This window comes from Eleutherodactylus coqui, chromosome 3, assembly GCF_035609145.1.
Source record: "Eleutherodactylus coqui strain aEleCoq1 chromosome 3, aEleCoq1.hap1, whole genome shotgun sequence".
NCBI classification, from domain to species: domain Eukaryota; kingdom Metazoa; phylum Chordata; class Amphibia; order Anura; family Eleutherodactylidae; genus Eleutherodactylus; species Eleutherodactylus coqui.
This window is the reverse complement of record NC_089839.1, coordinates 17,354,392-17,377,727: the sequence shown is the minus strand read 5'-3', so window position 1 is coordinate 17,377,727 and position 23,336 is coordinate 17,354,392. Positions and strand designations below refer to the sequence as shown.

General features: G+C 46.9%; 2 protein-coding genes across 2 annotated transcripts in view; one reads left to right on the top strand and one right to left on the bottom strand.

Annotated features, from left to right (window-relative positions):
- Positions 1-12,803, bottom strand: part of HHIPL2 (HHIP like 2) — a 28,906-nt gene extending 16,103 nt beyond the window's left edge. The window contains exons 1-5 of the mRNA XM_066595190.1: positions 12,495-12,803; positions 8,386-9,035; positions 3,613-3,756; positions 2,487-2,818; positions 1,998-2,124 (exon numbers count right to left, since the gene is read on the bottom strand). Coding sequence (XP_066451287.1) covers positions 1,998-2,124; positions 2,487-2,818; positions 3,613-3,756; positions 8,386-9,035; positions 12,495-12,782 — 1,541 coding nt within the window. The 5' untranslated portion in view covers positions 12,783-12,803. The remainder of the gene's footprint in view (positions 1-1,997; positions 2,125-2,486; positions 2,819-3,612; positions 3,757-8,385; positions 9,036-12,494) is intronic.
- Positions 12,804-17,188: 4,385 nt separating this feature from the next.
- LOC136620427 (uncharacterized) lies at positions 17,189-20,894 on the top strand. Its single transcript, XM_066595189.1, has 2 exons — positions 17,189-18,556; positions 19,534-20,894. Exons 1-2 carry the CDS (start codon positions 17,189-17,191, stop codon positions 19,615-19,617), a joined length of 1,452 nt encoding a protein of 483 aa, XP_066451286.1. The 3' UTR covers positions 19,618-20,894.
- Positions 20,895-23,336: the final 2,442 nt, after the last annotated feature.

Below are 23,336 nucleotides of genomic sequence, written 5' to 3'. Positions count from 1 at the left end.
CGGCACAAGGCGGTTACTCTGGATACTCTTCAGCTCTGCATCCAACACTCAATCACTATCTATATTAGAATCAATGACAGAAGAAGAAGTCTCCAGACTGCTCTCTACTGCTCGCCTCACTCCCTGCGCTAGTGACCCTCTCCCTTCTCACCTCCTCTGGTCTCTTTCCGCAGCTGTCATTACCCACCTCTCCACCATCTGCAACCTCTCCCTAACCTCTGGCACCTTCCCCGTTTCATTTAAACACACCATAATATCCCCTCTGCTAAAAAAAAAAAACCCTTGACCCGACCAACGCTGCCAACTACCGACCCATCTCAAACCTCCCCTTCATCTCCAAATTACTAGAATGCCTGGTCTACACCCACCTCACATGCTTTCTCTCTGACAAGTCTCCCCTTGACCCCCTCCAGTCTGGTTTCTGTATTTGACCGAAACTGCCCTCACAAAAGTATCAAATGACCTAATGATGGCAAATTATAGAGGCAACTACTCTCTACTAATTCTCATTGACCTGTCTGCTGTATTTGACTCTGTAGACCATAACCTCCTCCTTGCTATGCTTCGCTCTATCGGCCTAAAGGGCACTGCTCTCTCCTTATTCTCCTCCTACCTCTCTGACCGCTCTTTCAGTGTCTCCTTTGCTGGCTCTATCTCCTCTCCACTTCCTCTCACTGTTGGGGTCCTCCAGGGCTCAGTCCTTGGTCCCCTTCTCTTCTCTATCTACACAGCCCCAAATGGACAAACCATCCGCAAATTCAGACTCCAATACCATGTCTACACTGATGACACCCAACTGTACACCCTAACCCATGACATCTCTGAACCATTCCTGCAAAATATCACGGACTGTCTGTCCGCTGTCTCTAATAGTATGTCCTCCATTTTTCTCAAACTTAACCTCTCTAAAACTGACCTTCTCGTCTTCCCGCCCTCCAACTGACCTCCCCTCAACATCTCCATTCCATTGTCTAGTAGCATCATAACCCCCAGACAGCATGCCCACTGCCTTGGGGTCACACTGGACTCTGACCTCTCCTTTACCCCCCATATCCAATCTCTGGCCCAAACATGCCACCTGCACCTCAGGAATATTGCTAAAATCCGGCCGTTCCTAACCACGGACACGCTACAGACACTCATTGTCGCCCTCATCCACTCCTGACTCGACTACTGCAACTCGCTACTCATAGGACTCCCCGGCACCAGACTCGCTCCTCTCCAATCCATACTAAACGCGGCAGGTAGGCCCATTTTTCTATCCAGCCGTTACTCAGACGCCTCTGCACTATGCCAGTCACCCACAAAGCTCTCCATGGCGCCGCACCACCGTACATCGCTTCCCTCCAGTCCGTACACCACCCAGCCCGCACACTCCGATGCGCTAACACACTCAGATTAAACACCCCTCTAACACGAACCTCACATGCTCGCCTACAGGACTTAACCAGAGCAGCACCCATCCTCTGGAACGCTCTACCTCAAGGCATCCGGACAATTCCCGATGCACAAAATTTCAGACACGCCTTAAAAACGCACCTTTCCTGGGAGGCACACCAAATCCCCTGACCTAGTCCCCTGCCCCTTCCTATGTCTCTCTACACCTTCCACCCTGCTTATTGCATACGACCTCTAAATCTGCACCTCCTTACAGCCTCCACCCAGTTTACTTCCTAATAACTGATTTCCACATGTAATTCCCGTACAGCCTGTGTTCCCCCATGCCTCATTCTTCCCCTCCTCCTGTATCACCCCCACCCCATTTGTTTCAAACTGATGGTATATCACATGTACTTGTTGTATTGTCTGTGTTCTTATGTGCTTGAAAGCGCTGCGGAATAAGTTGGCGCTATACAAATAAAGATTATTAAATTAGCTGATGGTCATAATAATATGATTTGACTCTCTCTCTCTTTCTCTCTCCCGATCTAGGTCATATCTATCTCATATCTATACGGATAGTTTTTTCTTCTTTCAGACATATCATCTAAACTTACCCATTCATGAAGTCCCCAAAGATGTATATGCCATTGAGATTTGGAGATTCACAACCTCTATATACATAACCACCCGTGATCGATTTACCAACATTGTGGCCATATGCAAAAATTGGTAGAACATCATCTGTCAAAGACAAATCATTGTGAATGTAATGGATTGTAGTAGCATAATAAGCACAAGTAACATCTGTCCCAGTATTGTTTAAATTAATATAAATTACTAAAACATTGGCCAATTCTAATTTCCCCAAACTAAAAATTTGTATTTTGTCTAGATATTCCCAGACCCTTGATATTGTATAAACATAGTAAGGGTGTTATAGTGACCCAAATATAAAAAGTATACGGCACTTCGGACTTCTAACATATAGTTGGGTTCTCTGAAAAAGAACTTGTCAGTATAACCGACCTCTATACATTATAGGATCGGTGCAAACGGTACATGTATTTAGTGAAATTTACTAAGAATACACAATAATCACTTACATAAAGAAGAATTGAGGCAAAGCATTATGTCGAAACATTCAAATCCTTCCTTGGCCCTCCAGCCATAGTTTCCACCTTTAATAATAAGGTCAACTTCTTCATAACGTCTTTGGCCAACATCACCACAGAAGATCCTCCCTCTTCCTTTCTCAGTTGCTGGATCTCCTTGGTCAACAGAACATCTCCACATATTCCTTGCTCCATAGGCATAGACCTCGGGAGCGGCGTAACGCTCTGAAGTAAATGGATTATCTGGTGGTATTCCATAGGGCTTTCCAGAAGCTCCTTCACCATCTACATTTATCCGGAGAACTTTACCCAATAAGGAACTTCTAGAAACACAAAGCAGAACTAACATTTAAAAAAGGGTTGAACTGGGGTAGAGACCCTAGGGTTAAAGATTTTTGTGGTGGCCAGCATCTGCACTCTGAGTTCCAGACCTCATCATAGCCATATATATGAATGGTAAACGAGCTTTTGCATAGCTCTCTCTACTGAAGGCTATAGGCACTGATGAGATGGCAATGTCAACGATGCCCCTAGACAACACATATCAAACACAAGGTCTGCGGACCAAATCCAGCTCACCGCCTCATTTTATGTGGCGTCAAAATAACAGAAATGATAATTACCCCGTCTGCAGCTACATTTCTGGCGACGGTAGCGGTGGCCTCTGCTGAGTCTGTAACCGCTGACCTCTCACCTTGGCGCAGACGCTGGTGGCGCAGTGCAGAGTCTGTGACTGCTGACCTCTCCGCTGGCGGCTGTGTTGAAGTGGGAGGTCAGTTGTCACAAACTCAGCAGTGGCGGCCACCGCCGTCAGACCAGAGCGGCAAGCTGGGTGGGGGTAAAGCCAGTGAAGATGCTGCCTGGCCAGAGGCCAATAGGGGGTTGTTATTGGCCTCTAGCTGGGCAGCATGTCTGGAACTTCCAAGGGGGTCATCTTGACCTACACTAAAAGATGTAAAGCCATTTTGGATGCCTCCTTTTGCTAGGCTGATGTTTGTCCTGATGCTTTATTTTGGTTATTGGGAATCCTATAGACACATACCACTAGACAAGCAGGACATCCGAACCATCGAGAGCTGCCCCTTAATACAAAGAAAAGAGAATCCATATCTCTTACTTGTTCTGTGCATTTCCAAATTCTCCGTGTGGATCTCCAAGCTCCCCTCCATCCCCCGTGAATATGTATAGATATCCATCCACACCAAAAAGTAATTGCCCGCCATTGTGGTTTCTGGATGGTTCCACTATCTCCAAAATAATTCTGTAGAGAAAACAAACAAGTGAAATAAAAAATTTAGAAGGCCAATTTTATCGAGGAACATCAAATATTATTTATATTATTTATTCAAAAATATGAGGTCAATGTTACAATCCATACTGATGCTTTCATGACCAAAGATTTTTAATTTTTTCATTTATGTTTTCTTAGTTTTAATAGTATCATGTAAAGTGTCATATAATGTATTGAAAACTTTTAACCCTTTCCAATCCAATGTCGGGCCTGCCCCGACATCATCATTTCCCTCCACAGCTCCGATGTCGGGGCAGGCCAGACACTGCAGTGCAGGAGTGCATCTGCACCTGATTATTAGACACATCGGGTGCAGATGCACTCCTGTACTGATCCTCATCAAGCACCCCCGAGGAGAAGGCAGAAAGGGTTTTTAACCCTTTCTGCCTTCTCCTTTACACATTACATAGCGCTCAATTAGCGCTATGTAATGCACAGAGATTCCGGCCGGCGATCATGTGACCTCCGGTGTTACCTGACCCCCAGCAGTCACATGAACGTCCGAGCCGGGAGCCTGCACCGTGGGGGGACCTGTTTACCTGTCCGGGAGAATGCGGAAGATGCCAGACAGGTAAACAGGTCTCCCCACGGTGCAGTGAGCACCTGCACCCTCCTGAGCTCTGTCAGTTTGGGAGGGTGCAGGGAAAATGTATTTTTTCTCATCCATTCTCCCCAGCTCCAATTTATTTGGAGCTGGGGAGAATGGATGAGAAAAAATAATTGGATTGGAAAGGGTTAAATGGAAAAGATTCAATTGCACCATTTTTTGGAATGTTTTGCTTTTACGGCATTTACAGTATTATAAAAACGACATGTTAACTATATTGTGTGGCTTACTGTGATTACAGCGGTACCGAGTTTATATCGTTTTTTCTATGTAGTACTTTTTAAAAGATAAAAACTTCTTTTGCCACCAACTTTTGACTTCTATAACTTATTTATTTTCTGTCGATGGGGTGGTTTGAGGCCTTATTTTTTGGAGAGTGAGATGTAGTGTCTATTGGTATCATTTTGGGGTACATACAACTTTTTGATAGCTTTTCATTTTTCATTCAAATTTCTGGGGAGATGTGGGGACTGTTCATTATGCAGGATAAATAACGTCATATTTTTACCCCTTCCCACTACAGAACGTAAGTAGGGCCTGCTCCATCCACAGTGACCATGCTATCCTTGAATTCTGGATAACAAGGGGAGGGAGACCTGAGAAGACTCAAACTTCAAGGTTGGACTCAGAAAAAAGGGAGGAAAGATCCAATGGCTGGATGTTCTTAAGGACAGAAATGTCCAAGAAGGTTGGGAAATACTGTGAAATGAGATTCTCAAAGCACAATCGTTACCAATCCCTAAAAGAAGGAAGAATGGGAAGCATTTAGAGAGACCCGGATGGAAGAACATTGAGCTTACATACATGCTAAAAAGGTAGAAAATTTTATGTTTATTAAATGGAAAGAGGGGGGATATCTAAAGAAGAATATAGTTCAGTCTGCAGAAGGTGTAGGGCAAGTGTCATAAAAACCTAAAGCTAATAATGAATTGAGGCTTGCAACAGAGGCCAAAAGCAATAAAAAAGGATTTTGGGGGTCAAAAGAAAAGTCAAAGATGCTATTGGATGTTTACAGGATGGGAATGGTGAATTGGTTAAGAATAATGTTGAGAAGGCCGAACTTTTAATTTCCTATTTTGTCTGTTTTCTCTCAAAAAGTAGATGGAACATCAACTGATCTTCTGTGTGTTGTTGAAGGAATAAAAGAATGCAGGCTATCTATAAGCAGAGGGATGGTGAGGGAACACTTAGCTAACTTAAATGAATTTAAGTCTCAAGGTCCAGATGATTTACATCCTAGGATACTGAAGGAAGTAGCAGAGGTATTTGCTGAACCATTCACTGTAATCTTTGAAAATTCATGAAGAACAGGAGAAGTCCCAGAAGATTGGAAAAGGGCAAATGTCCCTATCTTCAAAACAGGGAAGATGGTGGACCCAGGAAACTACAAGCCTGTGACCCTGACTTCTATACCGGAAAAGATTATTGAACAGCATGTATGCAAGTACTTGGATGAGAATGGAGTAATTAACCAGAGCCAACATGGGTTTGTAACAAACAGGTCATGCCAGACTAATCTAATTTCCTTCTATGACAGAATCACCAACTGGGTTGATCAGGGAAATGCGGTAGATATAGTTTATCTTGACTTTAGTAAAGTATTTGACAAAGTATCTCATATCATCCTTATTGAAAAAAATGACCAACTATGGGATTGACAAGGCAACTGTTAGGCGGAATGTACAAGACCATGTTGGATTCCGCATCCAGGTGTTACGTTCGCGAGAGAAAATAGGCACCGGGCCCACAAGAACGCGACACCTAAAACGGGTTTCAGACTGGATGTGCTGACAGTAACACCAACTGGACAGAGAACTGCATACGGCGGACTGGACAGACACTACATAGAGCTGAAAAACAACCAACACACTCACCAAACATCCCCGCACACTAAAGCAGATGGAATTGCTGTAATATAAATATGAGGGATTAGTTAGTGAATTGGCCAAGTCACTTAAGTCACAAGCCCAGCGATCAAGGGTCCTCGTGTCTCTAACGAGACACATGATCCAGCAGCGCAGGACACAGTTCACACATCAAGCTGCAACACCAAGGTAACAAAACACACAAGCCACACAGAAGGAAACATGACTGCTCACCCTGGACACCAAACAGACACTGAAGGATGCCTGTATTTATATGTGAGCTCAGACCCTGGGAATTGGCTGGCAAGAGCAAACAACACCCAGCCAGCGAAATTATCCCTCACCTGTGAAGGTGTGCTCCTGGAACCCTGTAGAGCAACAGACTCCAGCAGCACAACCTGACAGCGGGATCCTGCAGCAGAATTCAACCTGGTGCCCAACCGGTGACCCCTGCATACCTGTCTACAGTGTCTTCATCTTTATATGCGGATGTGCCGACCGGCACATGCGCAGTGCAGATGATGCCATGCTGTCGCTAGGCGATAACGTGGATTCCACGGACCCGTCGGCAGCAGTCACTGCGGTAAAGCCGCGGATTGGACAGCTTCCATTGTCCGTCCATGCGGAAACCGGCCCAGAATAGAGCATGCTGCAATTTTCCCCACGCGAGCGTGAAATCGCTATTAATTTACGCTCGTGGACATGGAAACCCACATTTACATAGCAATGGACAATATCTGCTGCGGAATTCGAAGGTGGACGCATGCTCCGGATTCTTCAATGTAAATCCGGCCGTGTGCATTGGGCCTAAAGTGGACTCACAACTGGCTGAGTGATGGTAATCAAAGAGTACTGCTACACACCCAAGTGGAAGAATGTCTCAAGAGGAGTAGCACAAGACTCTGTCCTGGGCCCAGTGTTGAGCAACATTTTTATAAATGGTCTATATGAGGGAATTGAGGGAAAAAGGATCAAATTTGCCAATGACACTAGGAGGGATAGCTTACACTAGAGAAGAGAGAGGATTCAAAAAGATCTAGACAAGCTTGAACAGTGGGCGGCGACTAACAGAATGGTATTTAACAAGGAGAAAGGCAAAGTCCTACATCTGGGCTACAAAAATGAAAAAAAACACATACAGAATGGGAGGAATTGGGCTAAGCAGCATATGTGAAAAAGACTTGGGTATACTAGAGGCAGTACACTTGGGTATACATATAGACTGAACATGAGTCAACAATGTGATGCAGCAGCAAGAAAGGCAAACACAATTCTAAGATGTATTAAGAGAATCATAGAGTCTAGATCGCATGAGCTCATTATCCCCTCTACTCTTCCTTAGTCAGACCTCATCTGGAATACTGGGTCCAGTTCTGGGCACCCCACTTTAAAAAAGACATAGACAAACTGCAGCAAGTTCAGAGAAGAGTTACCAAGATGGTGAGTGGTCTGCAAATCATGTCGTATGAGGAACGGTTAAAGGATCTGGGAATGTTTAGCTTGCAGAAGAGAAAGCTGAGAGGAGACTTAATAGCTGTCTACAAATATCTGAAGGGCTGTCACACTGCAGAGGGATCAGCCCTATTCTCGTTTGCACAAGGAAAGACTAGAAGCAATGGGAGGAAACTGAAAGGGAGGAGACATAGATTAGATATTAGAAAAAAATGTTTTTGTCAGTGAGGGTTCAACAGGTTGCCACGGGAGGTGGTGAGTTCCCCTTCAATGGAAGTCTTCAAACAAAGGCTGGACAAACATCTGTCTGTGATGAGTTAGTGGATTCTGTATTGAGCAGGGAGTTGGACCTGATGACCCTGGAGGTCCCTTCCAGCTCTACAATTCTATGATTACTGAGATGACAGGATGAAACCTAACATGAGACGACCCCTTTAACATCCTGGATGGAAGTTATCTACATTCCCGGCTGCTGCGCCAGGTAGCAGCTATAGTTTATAGCCAGCATTAGCCATGTATAGAGCATTGGATTGTGCAAAAAGCCATACACTTTAAAGTGGGTGTTGTGACCTCTACCAGAAAGACCCCCTTCTGTACCATTGGGAGATTACCACATATCATTACCTCACCAGCATCACTGATTTGAATGTACTCTCATCATGCAGCTCTGTTTACCTTTCAGAATTTCGATCCGCCCGATTTGTGTCATAGGACAACACTTGAAATTCACTTATTCGGATTTTCTCCACATACTCGCCATCAATGATAGAGTAGTAAACATAAAATTTCCCGTTCTTCTGGAATTTTGGGTGAAATGCCATGCCAAGTAAACCACGTTCATCTCCATGCCACGGACTTGACACCACACTGTCTGGCATATATAGGAAAGGTTCTTCTAATCGTCCACCATTGGGTAAGTAGACCCAAACTATACCAACCTGCTCAGCCACAAACATTCTATGGGAGCCATCATTCGCATGGACCATCAAGACCGGGTTCCTCAACCCATTGGCTACCTCCACCAAACACATTTTGAGGCAGCCTTTTTGGTCTTCGACTACGGCTCCAAGGTTGTTGTTCAGGTCCATGTTTTGTAGCACATCTGGGAAACAATAGTCTGGATCGGGAAGTTCAAGAAGATGGCAAAACTGATCTATGTCTTTTGCGGACTCTAATAGATTCTTGTTGTCCGTCATTAGTGAGATGGTACTTTTACAGTTGAAGTAGAAGTCTGAGCAAAATGGAAAGCAGAGACCAGGAAGAGCCATCAGGGGTGTCCTGGGGTCTTCAGCATCATATAAATGGGCAGCATATGGAGAACATTCCTTGGAAGGAAATCAAACGTAAGTCTAATCAGCAACATCCTTAGACAACTCTTCTCAAGACTAAGTAAATGCAACTCTTTTAATCTTTCCTCATAACTAAGATCCTTGGAGAACCTTTTTAGATAATTATTTGTCCCTTTTCCAACTCCAGAACATCCTTTCTACGAACTGGTGCCCACAACTTAAATGTATGGTCCAGAGGAGGCTTCGCCAATGCTTGGTAGAGGGATAATTTTATGCCAGTCTATGCCTTCCACAGACTGCACTGTACTACACGGCTTAGCATCATCTGCACAACTAGAGATAACTAGTGAGATTAATCCCATCTCCTATACTATTAATACATAAGATGAATACTAGTAACCCAGCAGTGAACCTTGGGGTCACCACTTAAAACCAGGGACCATTTCGATTAGGAATCATTGACCACAAATCTCGATAAAGTCCAGAAGCCAATATTCAATCCACGTACAAACTATACTTTTTAAACCAAGAGTCCTTAAAGAGGTTTTTCAGATAACAAAAAACACTGGTGGCAGCTGTGGGGGTGGTAATAAAATCCTTAAAAAGTATAATATATATTCAGATAATACTTCTTCTCCAGTGCCCCACTACTTTCTGGCTAGAAGACAGGAACATCAAGGGCGCACTGGTTCTTTTACACTTCTCCAAAAGAACCGTTGCTCCCTTGACATTCCTGTCTCCTGGCGAGGGAGTAGTGGGGCACTGGAGAAGTATTCCCTGAAATCAGTGGGAGTGAAGCCACCTATTAAATACAATAGGCCGCCTATTAGTCTTCCTACTCCAACCCTGATGACGATATTTGGACCGGCTGGACTGACAGCGGGTTTGGCAATCGGCTGACCTGAGGATTCTGAGCAGTGGATTCCAGGAAATCAACTATTGACGACTAGAGATGAGCGAGCACCCAAATGCTTGGGTCCACGTTATTCGAGTCGAGCTTTTCGTAAAATTCGAGAGCTCTACTTGAGTAACGAACCCCATTGACTACAATGGGAGACTCGAGCATTTTTGTATGTGGGGACGCCGGGTCCCAAGCTTTTTTTATTTCTTTTTTCCTCCAAAAAATTTGCCATTGGCGCGCGCTACGGCGGGGAGGGGCCAAAACCGGCACATCATAGCGGGGAGGAGCCAAACAGGGCGGGGTCAAACCCAGCTTGATGCTCGTTTGAGTAACGAGCACCATCGAGTACGCTAATACTCGAACGAGCATCAAGCTCAGCAGAGTATGTTCGCTCAACTCTATTGACGACCTATTGAGGACAGGTCATTAATAGTATTCGCTGGAAAAAACCCTTTAGGATGGTTTTGGTGCCATATTAATTTTAGTTCTGTATATATGTACTCAGCTTGGTTGTATTTAGGTACTGAACTTGGTTCTGGTGCTGTATTTATGTACGGAGTCTGGTTTTGCTGTCATATTTACACTATGAGCTTGGTTTTGGTGCTGTATTTGTTCAATCAGCTTGGTTCTGGGGCTTTATTTATATACTGAGCTTGGTTCTGGTTCTGTAATTATGTTAATAGATTGTTTCTGGTGCTGTATTTATGTACTGAGCTTGGTTCTAGTGCTGTATTTATGTAACTCACATTGTTCTGGCATTAATTATAATTGATTTATATTTGATTATTAGTTTAGGGACAGATTTGCATCACGGAATCTGGAATGGGCATCCGCCTCCGGATTTCGCAGCAAATACCTTCCACAGCATGCTATTGAAAAGCGCTTTTTCCTGCACACAAGCGGAAATCAATTGTGAAAAATCGCAGCATGCTCTACTTTAGTGCGGTGTCCGCACGGACGGCTTCCATTGAAGTCAATGAAAGACGTCCGACCCGCGGTCCATCCGCAATTCGCATTGCGGACAGGTCGCGGATTCCGCATCATCGCCTAGCGATGGCACAGGGAAATCTGTACTGCACGTGTCTGACAGCGAGACGTCCAGACCATACCGGCACAGATAATTCAGACGACTGACAGGTACGCAGGGTCACCAGTCGGGCACAGGATCAGATTACGCTGCAGAATCCCACACCTGGATTCCGACCCAGTCGTGTGCAGCCGGCCTAAGGCAAAATTTGTCGCATCATGCTGGACCCCAGCCCATCAACTAATATTGGTGAGATCACAATAGTACAAGGTTTTTAAAACTACAGCAGTGCAGAGCCAAAGAATTAGCGCATGAAGTGAACTCCAGTAGTGTAGCTGTAGGGGTCGCAGTGGTCACAATTGCAACTGGGCCACAGAGCCTGGGGGGTCACCAGGCCCCCCTCACCACAATGTCATTGATTGTACCTATACATTTATAATGCTCAGCGGACGGCAGTGTGTGCATTCTGCATCCTCCTCACTTGTCTCTTCCTCCCTGGTTTCTCTAGTCCTCTGAGGCACTGATGTAGAGGAGACAGGGTGGACGATTCAGGATGCACACGTACAATGCCATGTCCCAATCGGTGTAAGGAACGAGAACATTCTAGATGTAAAGTTGCAGTCATGCTGTAGGGGACACAGTGAAATCCTTAAAACATTGTGGGGAGCACAGGTGGACCACCATAACTTTGGGGGGCACAGAGGCACCATTATTACATAGTGGGATGTACATAGGAACTATTATTACATGGTGGGGGGCACAGGTGGACCACTATAACTTTAGGTTGCAGCAGAGGAACCACTATAAAATTGAGGGACGCACATGGGAACTACTAATACATTGTAGAGGCACAGAGGGATTACTATTATATTGTGCGGTCACAGAGGAACCAGTATTACATTGTGGGGGTCACAGAGAGACCACTATTACATGGAAACAGAGGGAGCACTATTACGTTGTGGTGGCACAGAGGCATGATTATGACATGGGGGGACAGAGAGGAAACACTATTACATTTTTGGGTCACAGAGGAACCATTATTATATTGTAGGGTCACAGAGAGACGACTATTACAGTGTGGGAACATAGAGAGACCACTATTACACTGTAGAGGCACAGAGGCATCACGTTTGCATTGGAGGGCCCCACAGAGAGACCACCATTACACTGTGGGGGGCACAGAGGGACCACTATTACCTTGGGAGGCATTGAAGAGGCACAAAATGGGTATTATTTCTGTGTGAAGACAATTATAGGGGCACTATTACTATAGAACATTATCACTTTGTTGGAGCACAAAAGGGGTATTATTTTACTATATGGGGGCAAAAGGAGGGCACTATTACAACCAATGACCCAGACTCAGTTTAGAACCCAGCAATGTATCTGTAAGGTACTGAATGGCGGAAGCCATGAATTGAGGTTGTGTCAAGAGGACACACTGAATATTTGAACCGGGGTCCATGAGCCATTAGCTATACCCCCATTCAGCCCTGTTACATCTAGGTGTAATGATGGTGTCACCACAGACTGCGATGCAACATAAACAACGTAAATGACCAATTACCTGACACAAAATATCCTTGACATATCCCTTGCACAGCTCTTGCTCCTTGTAGTCATAGTGGTCCATGATGGACCAGTATCTCTCAGCTATGATGTTATCCTTCTCTTGGTCGCAGCATCCAAAATCTTGATACTGGGAGCAAAATTCCAAGTGCACGGTGGGCTTGAAAGGGGGTCCGAAGTCCAAGCACTGAGGATGAGCAAAGACACTCGTCTGCAACATGAAGGAGAGGACGGGAATAATGAGAAATGTTCTGAGGAAGGCTTCTTCCTTCCAATCTACCCTCATCAGCCTGGTCCATCTTGATGGAGTCATCTCCACCAGGATGAGATGCTCCTCTGCTGCACTCCAGTGTGTGTCCGGATATATCCCAGCCCTCTGCACTCCCCACCCCTACATCTTCATTACCTTTTCATTTATGTTTCCTGTGCCCACCCCCTTCCTAGTTCCAAGTTAACCTCTGCCACCTCCTTGGTCAAGCCTCCATATCTGCTTCTAAGTTCCTTCTAATTTAACCCCATCTCATAGAAGGAATTTATACGAACCTTCCCCACCAGCTTCTGCTCCACGAATTGTAAGGAACTGTGAAATTCCATCTTAGCAGACACTTTAAGATTCTCTATATGGGACAAACAGCAGCAGTTTAGTACTTCGGGGCACTCAAGACATATGTTTTTGTTTACGGTTAATGGGAAGATGGAACAACTCCTTTACAGCGCCAACTATTGGAAGGCAGCAATCCTACTCAATCTCAGACCTTTTAACAAGCTTTCTAACAATGACTGGGAATATGAGCCAAAGCCAGAGTCCTCTCTAGGAGGGAAAAGGTAACCATGTACAGTTAGCTGATTTGGGGTGATTATCCCTCATCAGTGTGCAGTCCAGTTTCTGGCTTGACTAGTGAGAGGCCTATAGATATGGTTTCTTCTTAGAAGCACCTAGAAGGTGTGAGGAGACTTATAAGGCCATTCATGATCCTCTTGGAAATATGCAAATAGAAAATGGAACACTGCCTCTGCAGCGCCACCTATTGCAAGGCAACATTCCTGCAAAGTCAATGTTAGACCTTTTAACAAGCCTTGTAACAATGACTGGGATTATGAACCAAAGCCAGAGTCCTCTCGAGACACAATATCCTTCCCGACCTACGTCTATAAGCCTCTCACTAGCCGTGCCAGAAAAGTGCTGCACACTGATCACCCTGAAAAGTCTGTCTATACATGGCTATCTTTTTCCTCTATAGACGATTCTGGCTTTGGCTCAATCGATTTGTGACGATGGACCTTCAGATTACTCATCCGTCTATATCGTACTTGGACCCACTGCAGCAGGTCTTTACTGGGACCTAACTCTGGACTTCCACAAGGGCCCCTGGCTTAGCACATGAGTGGTGTCCTGTGAGAGATGCCAACTTTTGTAACGTTCTGCGTCGGATATTGGCACTTACCAACTACTGTTCCCGGAGGAAGCTACCACAGCAGGGGATAGGGCCAGTAGTCCTCAGGCTCAGGGGGATAGTAGTTGTCAGTTCGTGATGCCACCGTTCCACCCACCGGCATTCATACACAGCGGATCAATAAACACTGGACAAGTGTATCGTACCATGGGTCCTCAGGAACGGTAGAGGCCTGGTAAAACTTTACTAGTGACTTTTAAACACGGTAAAACAAACTTCAGCAGGCAGAGTTTACAGTGCAGGCAAATTAAAATTATTCAGCAAACTTGACATGAGTCAATGGCCACAGAATGGCAGTAATTATCACCCTGCTCTCATAGACGTCAGCACACATGGGTGTCAGTTAAAGGTGTACCACTATACGGTGATCCAGACTTCAGACAGCCGCATAGGAATCAAACAGACAAGATTATTTTCAGAGGTTTGGTAGACTTAGGCACTGGTCTTGTTTGAGGAAACATATAGTCACTAGAAGAGGTAGTTACTTACAAAGGCTCTCTGGGAATAGGACTTCTGGGGAAAAAATACTTAGGCTCTAGATAGCAGCAAAGCTTACTGGCGAAGATGCTGAGGACTGGAGGGGAGGGGTCAGGAAGAAAGGAAGTGACCAGGGGTTAGGGGTGGAGTTAGCAGGGTTAGAGGAAGAAGAAGGAAGAGGAAGATCATTCTGGACCGGGAGAAGAAGAGTGAAGACGGACCCAGAACAGCTGAAGAATGGAGGAGCTAATGCGGATGATCAAGGACGTGGTGGCCAGCCAGGGCACAAGCTGGCTCGTGAAGATGGCTGAAGACCTTTCGGGGACGACAGCGGCGGAAGAAGGAGCGAGCACCAGCCAGCCGGTTTTGCCCAGCAGCGAGGAGCCACGTGGAAGACCAACCCGGAGAAGAAACCCGCCAGCGCGTCTGAGCCCCAGCCCGGTGGCGAAGAGAGGCGGACGTAACAGCAGCCCAAGACCGGAGCGACTCGGAGGGAACAGCGCCGTGCGGTCTCAGCGCGGTAGGGAGGAGGCGGAACCAGCAGAACGCATGGGAGTCGGTGAGCCAGAGGTAGCGGAGAGGACAACACTTACCCGTGGAGGTACGGCAGCGTCCAGGTCGGGTAAGTCCAGCACGGGAGGAGGTATGCCCGCGGCTGACGGCAGTACAAGGAGCGAGGTCCCAAGGAGCGAGGTCCCGGAGCGCTCGCCACGTGCAGCAGCAGGCGCGCGTAGGGTTCCGCGCACAGGATATAGATCCGGCCGCGGAGATGCAGCGACCGTTAGGAGGGAGATGCCAGAGAGTGCATCTCCCTCATCGTGCGCCGCGAGTAGCGGGGGGGAGAGTGGGGGGGGAGGGAGGGGAACCGAAAAAGGCCAGTCAAACAGAGGGCAGAATATTCGCCACCAGCACTTAGGGGGGGATAGGGGGGGGGCAGCGACCAGAATAGAGGAGGTGGACGATTTTCGCGCTACTGCGCGGAAGGGGCGATCATTTCATCGCTCAAAAGCAGCGACAGTTCGCACCACAGCGCGGTATGGGGCGGGCGCCGGGAGCGGAAAATCAGCGTATTTTCGCCCACCAGCGCGGAGCAGGCCGGCAGACAGCGAAGAAGAGGCGGCGAATTTTCGCGCCATAGCGCGGGGGGGCCGGGGGCCTCCAACTGTGTCTTCAGCCAGGCGCAGGGAGTTCAGGGTTTCATCCAGCAGCAGTGTAGAGAGGGACTCCCCGGAGCATTGCGCAGCGCGCAATAGCTTAAGCCGCCCCCATCATAGCAGCGGTAGAGTTATAGGGCAGGATAGGTGCAGGCAGTTAGAGGGGGCAAGGAGCAGGCGCACAGCTAGGGCGCGCGAGGAGCGCAGCTGCTCATCATCTTCAGCAGAACGAGAGGAGACGAGGAGGAGCAGATTCGTACGGGGTGATCAGGCAGAAGCGGTGACTTGGAGGGAAGGGCAGAGCAACCGAGAGGTGGAGATGCAGGTCATGAGGAATTTGTTTTCACGGTCACCGGCTTCTTCTGCAGATATCAGACAAGGAGAGCGCGGGAGCAGACCGGGTAACAGGATGTCAGCCTGCGGGGCTACAATGTCAAGGAGCCCGAGGAGCCGGCGTGTCCCCCAAGAAAGTGGCACGGCACGATACGCACGGGAGTACCAACAAACATCACTGCCCGCCCCTAACGTTCCCTTGGCTATGCCGGAGGTCAACGAGGCGGGTGAGTCGTTTCAGTTAAATAAAGTTTGGGATAATGTGTCCGGCACGAGCCGGAAGGATGAATTTATGGTGGCTCTCAGAGCCTTGGTGGATAAATATGATATGGATAAAGGGCTTCTAGTGTCCTATGATAAACCGGGGAGGGCGGCCTCGCCCGAGGTTGGTGGTCCAGCACAAGGACAAAGGTGCCTGCCCTCGGTGGCAGGGGTGAGCGAGGGTCTGAAATTAGCAGACTCGCTGTTTTGTGGAGTAGCCCCGTTGGATGCGGGGCTGGAGAACGAAGTGGTATCAAAAATTATAAATGGTAACTATGTGGATATATGGTCGCTGTTATCAGTCGAACACGTGTCAGTTGACAGGGAAAGGTTCACTGAACGTGGGAGCGAGAAAAAACCCAAAGTAGCCAAAACATTTGGGAATTGGCTACAGGCCTTTTTGATTTTGGCACATGTAGTGTGCAAGCAGCAGCCGCAGAAGGGCCCGGAATTGCTCGTGTACATCAACACGATCCACAGTGCATATAAGTTGCACGGGGGATCGGCTTGGTGGCGATACGACGAAGATTTTCGTCGCAGAATTTCGGGTTCACAGCAGATCAGTTGGGCGTCAAAGGCGACAGACGTTTGGATCCAGTTGATCCTGGCGCAGAAACCCGTAAAACATAGCTTTCAAGGATCGGCCGCAGGAGCCAGCGGACAGCAGGCTGCTGCGGCCCCAAAACCGTCCGGTTCTTGCTGGGCCTTCAACGAAGGCCACTGCCGTTTTTACGCATCGTGCAAATTTCGGCACGAATGCTCGGTCTGCGGAGGTTCGCACACGGCGTTGCGTTGTTTCCGACGCCAACGAGCGACGGGAGTTCCCGGCACAGGGGCGAACGCCGGTGAGCGTCCAGTACCTGGAGCCGTGGCTCGACCGGTACCCACGGAGACTGGAAGCAAACCTGCTTAGAGCGGGGTTTGCTGAAGGTTTCTTTATCCCGCATTCCCCAGTTTCGTCGGCGTCTTTTTGCCAGAATTTAAAGTCCGCTCGCGATAATAAGCAGTTGGTGATGGAGAAGTTGCTGAAGGAGGTAGAATTGGGTCGAATGGCGGGCCCATTTCGGGAACCGCCTTTCGTGAACTTGCGGGTTTCCCCGTTGGGACTGGTACCGAAGAAGGAAGCTGGCAAGTTCAGACTTATCCATCACCTATCCTATCCGTCGGGTGAATCAGTCAACGACGGAATATCAAAAGAGCAAGCGGCGGTGTCATATGCGTCTTTCGACTGCGCGGTTGCATTAGTTAGACAGGCAGGTAAAGGCGCTTGGTTGGCAAAGGCCGATATTGAATCGGCCTTCCGGCTCCTGCCGGTGCATCCGCAGTGTTTTCATCTGCTGGGATGCAGCATCGAGGACCAGTTTTTTGTGGACATGTGCCTACCGATGGGTTGCTCTATCTCCTGTTATTATTTTGAGGTTTTTAGTTCATTCTTGGAATGGATGTTAAGAGTGGAGACGGGCATCTCATCGGTATCGCATTATTTGGATGATTTTCTTTTTGTTGGTCAGGCAAATTCGACGGCCTGCGAGTTTTTACTTTCGTCGTTTCGTAGTTTGATGAAAAAAGCCGGGGTCCCCTTGTCGGATGAGAAGACGGTTGGCCCCGCATCGAGGCTCGGTTTTTTAGGCATAGAAATCGACACGGAGGAAATGACTTTCCACTTGCCGGATGAAAAAGTGGCGCGTTTGCGCCAAGTCGTGGAGTTGGTGGGCAGTTCTCGGAAGGTTACACTGCACCAACTTCAAGTATTGTTAGGGTTGTTGAATTTCGCGTGCAGGGTCATTCCGATGGGGCGAGCCTTTTCCCGGCGGTTGTCACTAGCAACGAAAGGGGTAAAGGAACCCCATCATTTTGTCAGGGTGACAAAAGGGATGAGATCAGACCTGCACATATGGAGAGTTTTTCTGAGTTCATTTAACGGTCAAGTAATATGTCTGGAGGAGGAGAAGCAGAATGAAGAGATCGGCTTGGTATCGGATGCAGCTGGTTCATACGGATTCGGAGTAATATTGGGTGATCAATGGTGTTGTGCTGCATGGCCGGATACATGGATTGAAAGAAAATGGATAAAGAACACAGCGTTATTGGAGATTTTCCCTTTGGTGGTGGCAATGGAAATATGGGGCCAGAGGTTGGCCAACGGTAATATTTGCTTTTGGTCAGATAATCAATCGGTGGTGCAAATGGTCAACAAGCAATCGTCATCCTCAACGTTGGTGCTGGCAGCATTACGCCATTTGATCTTACGGTGTTTACAGCACAATGTTAAGTTTAAAGCGAGACATGTACCAGGATATTTGAATGCTACTGCTGATGCTCTTTCTCGTTTTCAGATGTCACATTTCAGGGAGCTGCACCCGACGGCGGAGGTCGAGGGGGTATGTTGCCCTGCTTTCTTGTGGGAAGTGATAGAGGAGAGCTGTTAGCTCTCGTTAAAGCGTCAGTAACAAGTACCACATGGAACCGATATAACAAAGTATGGAAAGAATGGTTAGCAGCGGCGGGTGGAATTTTTCCAACAGAAGAAAGAGCAAGGGCGGTGACATTAGATGTCCTGTCCGCGATGCGTAAAAGCGGGTCTTCAGCGGATGCGGCGAAAAAACGACTATCGGCCATAGCATTTTTGTTGCGCTTACACGGGACAAGAGACGTGACGAAGGACTTCGTTTTTGGGCAAATAATAAAAGGGTGGAAGAAGGACAGGGTGACCAAGGACGGCAGGCGCCCTATCACGTTCGAGTTATTAAACGCTATTCTCAACGTGGTGGAGTCGGTCTGCACAGATGCTTCCGAAGCAGAGCTTTTTCGCGCGGCTTTTTCCATCGCCTTTTTTGCCGCATTACGCATCGGGGAGTTAGTATCGGCGTGCAAGTCAAAGCCCGGGGGGCTGTTTTTCTCAGACGTGGTAATTGACAAAGACTGTATTAAGATAGGTGTCAGAAGATCAAAGACAGACATATACGGGATGGGAGAATGGATTAGAGTGGGAAAATTGGGGACAAAGTGGTGCCCGGTGTTACTGGTAAAGGAGTTCGCCAAGAGACACTGTGGGACTGGTCCGTTTTTGTGCCATGCGTCGGGTTTTCCCCTAACTAAATACCAATTTACGGCAGTCATGCGGAATAGCATTAGAATGCTAGGCCTTAACCCCTTGGAATTCGGATCACATTCGTTTAGGATCGGAGCTGCGACGTCCGCTTTTGCGTGTGGCATGGGTATCGAGGGGGTTAAGAAGGTGGGTCGTTGGAAATCAGATGCTTATCGGTCATAGGTTCGGCCAAATCTGAGAGTTCTATAATATTGTTTATGGTGTTGCGATTTCTGCTTTGGTTTTGTTCTTTTATTTTATCCACAGTGTCGGATTGGACAGTATGGGTGGTGGGCCACTCCTATGTATACTGGGCGGAAAAGAGAGCCAGAAATAGGCCCATTGGCGTGAATTTAGGCCTTAATGTGCCAGTGCGTTGGCTTGGTATTAGAGGATTACAATGGCCCAGGCTGCTCCAGGAGGTTTTAAAAATCAGCAGCTGGAAGAATGACAGAGTGATATTAGTTATTCACGCTGGTGGAAATGACCTTGGGAAGATAAAGGTGGCGGAGTTGATAGCATTGATGAAAGCGGACATTTTTCGTTTCAAGGAATTTTTTAAGAAGGTCGTAATTGTTTGGTCAGATATCGTGGCCAGAAGAATTTGGAGAGAGGCAAGAGATAATGAAGCCATCGAGAGAGTAAGGAAGACTGTCAATTTTAGGATATCAAAGCATGTGCGAGCGTTAGGTGGGATAGCAATACGTCATTGGGAGCTGGAGAGAAGAGAGCGCGGGATGATGCGAGGTGACGGAGTGCATCTTAGCGACATAGGGCTAGATACCTTTTTATCTAGGTTGCAGGATGGGGTAGAGTCGGCTCTTTTGCTGGCATGTGGGGGGCGGAGTGCAGCATAGTAATATGCTGCATCCTTCGTGGCGGAATTTGAGGACTTCCATGCCAGCAAGAAATGGAAGGGCTTTTTCAGGCCGAGAGGGGCCTTCTTACGCCTCAGTTTTACGACGTTAGAATCGGACATTTTTATTTTTTGGCATGGAAGGAGAAAAATAGAGGATTCGTTAAAAGGTTTTATACAGTTTAATAAAGGCTGTGGCCTACCCACAATATGCCAGCATATAGTCGTATGGTGTCTTTGTTTAATGGGGAACGGGGGTTAATGGGTAAGTCCCTCCAGTCTAGATAGCAGCAAAGCTTACTGGCGAAGATGCTGAGGACTGGAGGGGAGGGGTCAGGAAGAAAGGAAGTGACCAGGGGTTAGGGGTGGAGTTAGCAGGGTTAGAGGAAGAAGAAGGAAGAGGAAGATCATTCTGGACCGGGAGAAGAAGAGTGAAGACGCCCGCCCACCCGCCCTCTGAGCTGAGGGGGGGGGATGAAGAGAATTATTAGAGGGGTGATGGGATTAATGTTACAGGAAGTTGTCACAGCCGGTAGGCGGAATTTGAGGACTTCCATGCCAGCAAGAAATGGAAGGGCTTTTTCAGGCCGAGAGGGGCCTTCTTACGCCTCAGTTTTACGACGTTAGAATCGGACATTTTTATTTTTTGGCATGGAAGGAGAAAAATAGAGGATTCGTTAAAAGGTTTTATACAGTTTAATAAAGGCTGTGGCCTACCCACAATATGCCAGCATATAGTCGTATGGTGTCTTTGTTTAATGGGGAACGGGGGTTAATGGGTAAGTCCCTCCAGTCATTCACTCCCATGCGGTAAGGCTGTCTCTCTCCGTCTCTTCCATATTAGATGCAAAGAAACCAGAGGTGTGTCACTGCCCCCCCTGCTGGTTCTTCAGCTGATCAGGGAGAATCCTCAGCTACAACTTCTTCTATTTTCGATACAGGGAAGCTGAAGGTGCTTCCTTGATTCACTGTGGGTCCTCCAACAGCATGGGCAGATGGAAGATCATCAACAACCCTTCCCGCTCCCAGACACCCCCATTTATCTCCTCACTTGTACCACATGACACAGAAAGATACATTCAGCAGCAAAACTGCCAGGCAAGGATTTTATGGCGGTTAACCCTTCAGGCGCTGCAGCTGTGCAACACACATACAGAAAATAGACATGACAGTTCTGCACAGTACATCTACATAAGACATACATGTATGACAATTATGGAGGGGTCCAGAATGATGTTCTGGGACACTACAGTTCCCCCCTACCTAAAAATAAGCCGACCCCGGCACCTCTAAAACAGAGTGTATACATCCGGAGATGTGTCATCTTAAGTGTATTACTTCACTAACACTAGAAAGCGTCTGCGCAGTCACAGATTGTCCAAGGCGAAACCTGTAAGCACAATTTCCATCCTCTGGTTACCTGTATATAAGGCTTAACCCACCCCCAGTGTACTAGTGACTAAAGAAAGTGTCATTTTTGTGTAAGACTTTGGGTTTATGACAGTGTGTAGGAAAAATTGACTTGCAAGTACTTTTCAAAAATCTACCAGGGTGGACAGAATCCAAAACCTCAGGTATTGCTATGGAGCTTCATACATAACTCTTTAATCCAAAGGCAAGTAAAAAATGAGATAAGTGGAAATACCATCACTGTCTCTTTAATGAAACACACTGTGGGAGCTATGCAAAAATTAGAAGTGGTGACTGGCAGAGAAAGAACACAAGCAGTACCCTGCAAAGACAAAAAAATCATCAGATCAGTCAGTAGCTTCAGTCAATACCGCTGTCTGTGACTGAAAAAGTGATAGGAAGGCCCCGCCCCCTGAGACAGGCTGATAAGGGGCTGCAAACACAGAGAATGGACTAAGGGGTACACAAAAGACCTCCAGTCATACACATTGATCTTTCATTCCATAAGCAGTCTCATACACAGGGTGACTTGTATTTAGATTTGCATAACATTAATATGTAATTAGCTACTTTGCATTAATTGTCACTCTTTTACATTACTATGTGTTATATTAAATTACTAGACTAAACATTTGCATTAATGACTGTGTATTACATTACTGCATAACTTTCACCAGCACATAGACTTAAATGTTGCATAACTTCATGAAAACTTTTCATCATGAGAGAAGAATACTACTTTGCAGTCTCTGGTGCATTGGAGTATTTTGCATAAAGTATGAAAACCATGAAAACTGTGAAAAACAAAACCGAGCATTGTCTCTTACGTAAAGAGTCTATTCCCCAAAGAGAAAATGCGGTTTTCCTCTCTTCACCACCGATGATACTGGGATCTCCTCATGATCCGAGTCTGTGGATCATCTGGTTGGCGACAGCATATTCTGCCAAGAGCTTATGCCCAGCGAGGCCCCAGAGGATAGACTGTCTGGGTCACGGCGCCATCTTTGTGCCTTTTCAGGGGGCGTGGCTGGTCGGCAGAACTCGTGAACTACCGGTGGATTGGTGCATGTAGGCCTCAGCTTCCTCCTCTGTGGCCACAGGTGCGATACCTGCCTAGACTTCAGTATGCGTGCGTGTCAGTTAAAGGTGTACCTCTATAAGGTGATCCAGACTTCAGATGGCCACATAGGAATTATAAGCAGACTTAAGATTATTTTCAGAGTTTTGGTAGACTTCTGCACGGCCTTGTTTGAGGAAACATATAGTCACTAGAATAGGTAGTTACTTAAGGCTCTCTGGTGATGGGACTTTTGGGGAAAAAAATACTTCGGCTCATTCACTCCCATGCGCATCACATACGTTTAGGCAGTCTCTCAGTCTCCTCCATATCAAGTTGTAAAGAAACCAGAGGTGTCTCCCTGATCGGGGAAGAGGAAAGATCCTCAGCTCCTCATAGGGAGCCTCTTGTTCTTCTCCATTTTCGATATAGGGAAGCTGAAGTTGATTCGCTGCATCACTGTGGGTTCTCCAACAACATGAGTATATAGATGCTCATCAACAACTCTTCCCACTCTTATTCACCCCCATTTATCTCCTCACTTGTACCACATGACATAGAAGGATACATTCAGCAACAGGCAAGGATTTTAAGGGGGTTAACCCTTCAGACGCTGCAGCTGTGCAAGACACATACAGAAAATAGACATGACAGTTCTGCACAGTGCATCTACATAAGACATATGTATGACAATTATGGAGGGGTCCAGAATGATGTTCTGGGTCACTACAGTTCCCCTCTACTTAA

What these genes read in the sequence shown, in the direction of transcription:
- LOC136620427 (XM_066595189.1), top strand. Translation starts at nt 17,189, where the DNA reads ATGGAGAAGTTGCTGAAGGAGGTAGAATTGGGTCGAATGGCGGGCCCA. An exon ending in CGACGGCGGAGGTCGAGGGG is followed by an intron (nt 18,557 to 19,533) that starts GTATGTTGCCCT and finishes TTTTATCCACAG; the next exon opens with TGTCGGATTGGACAGTATGG.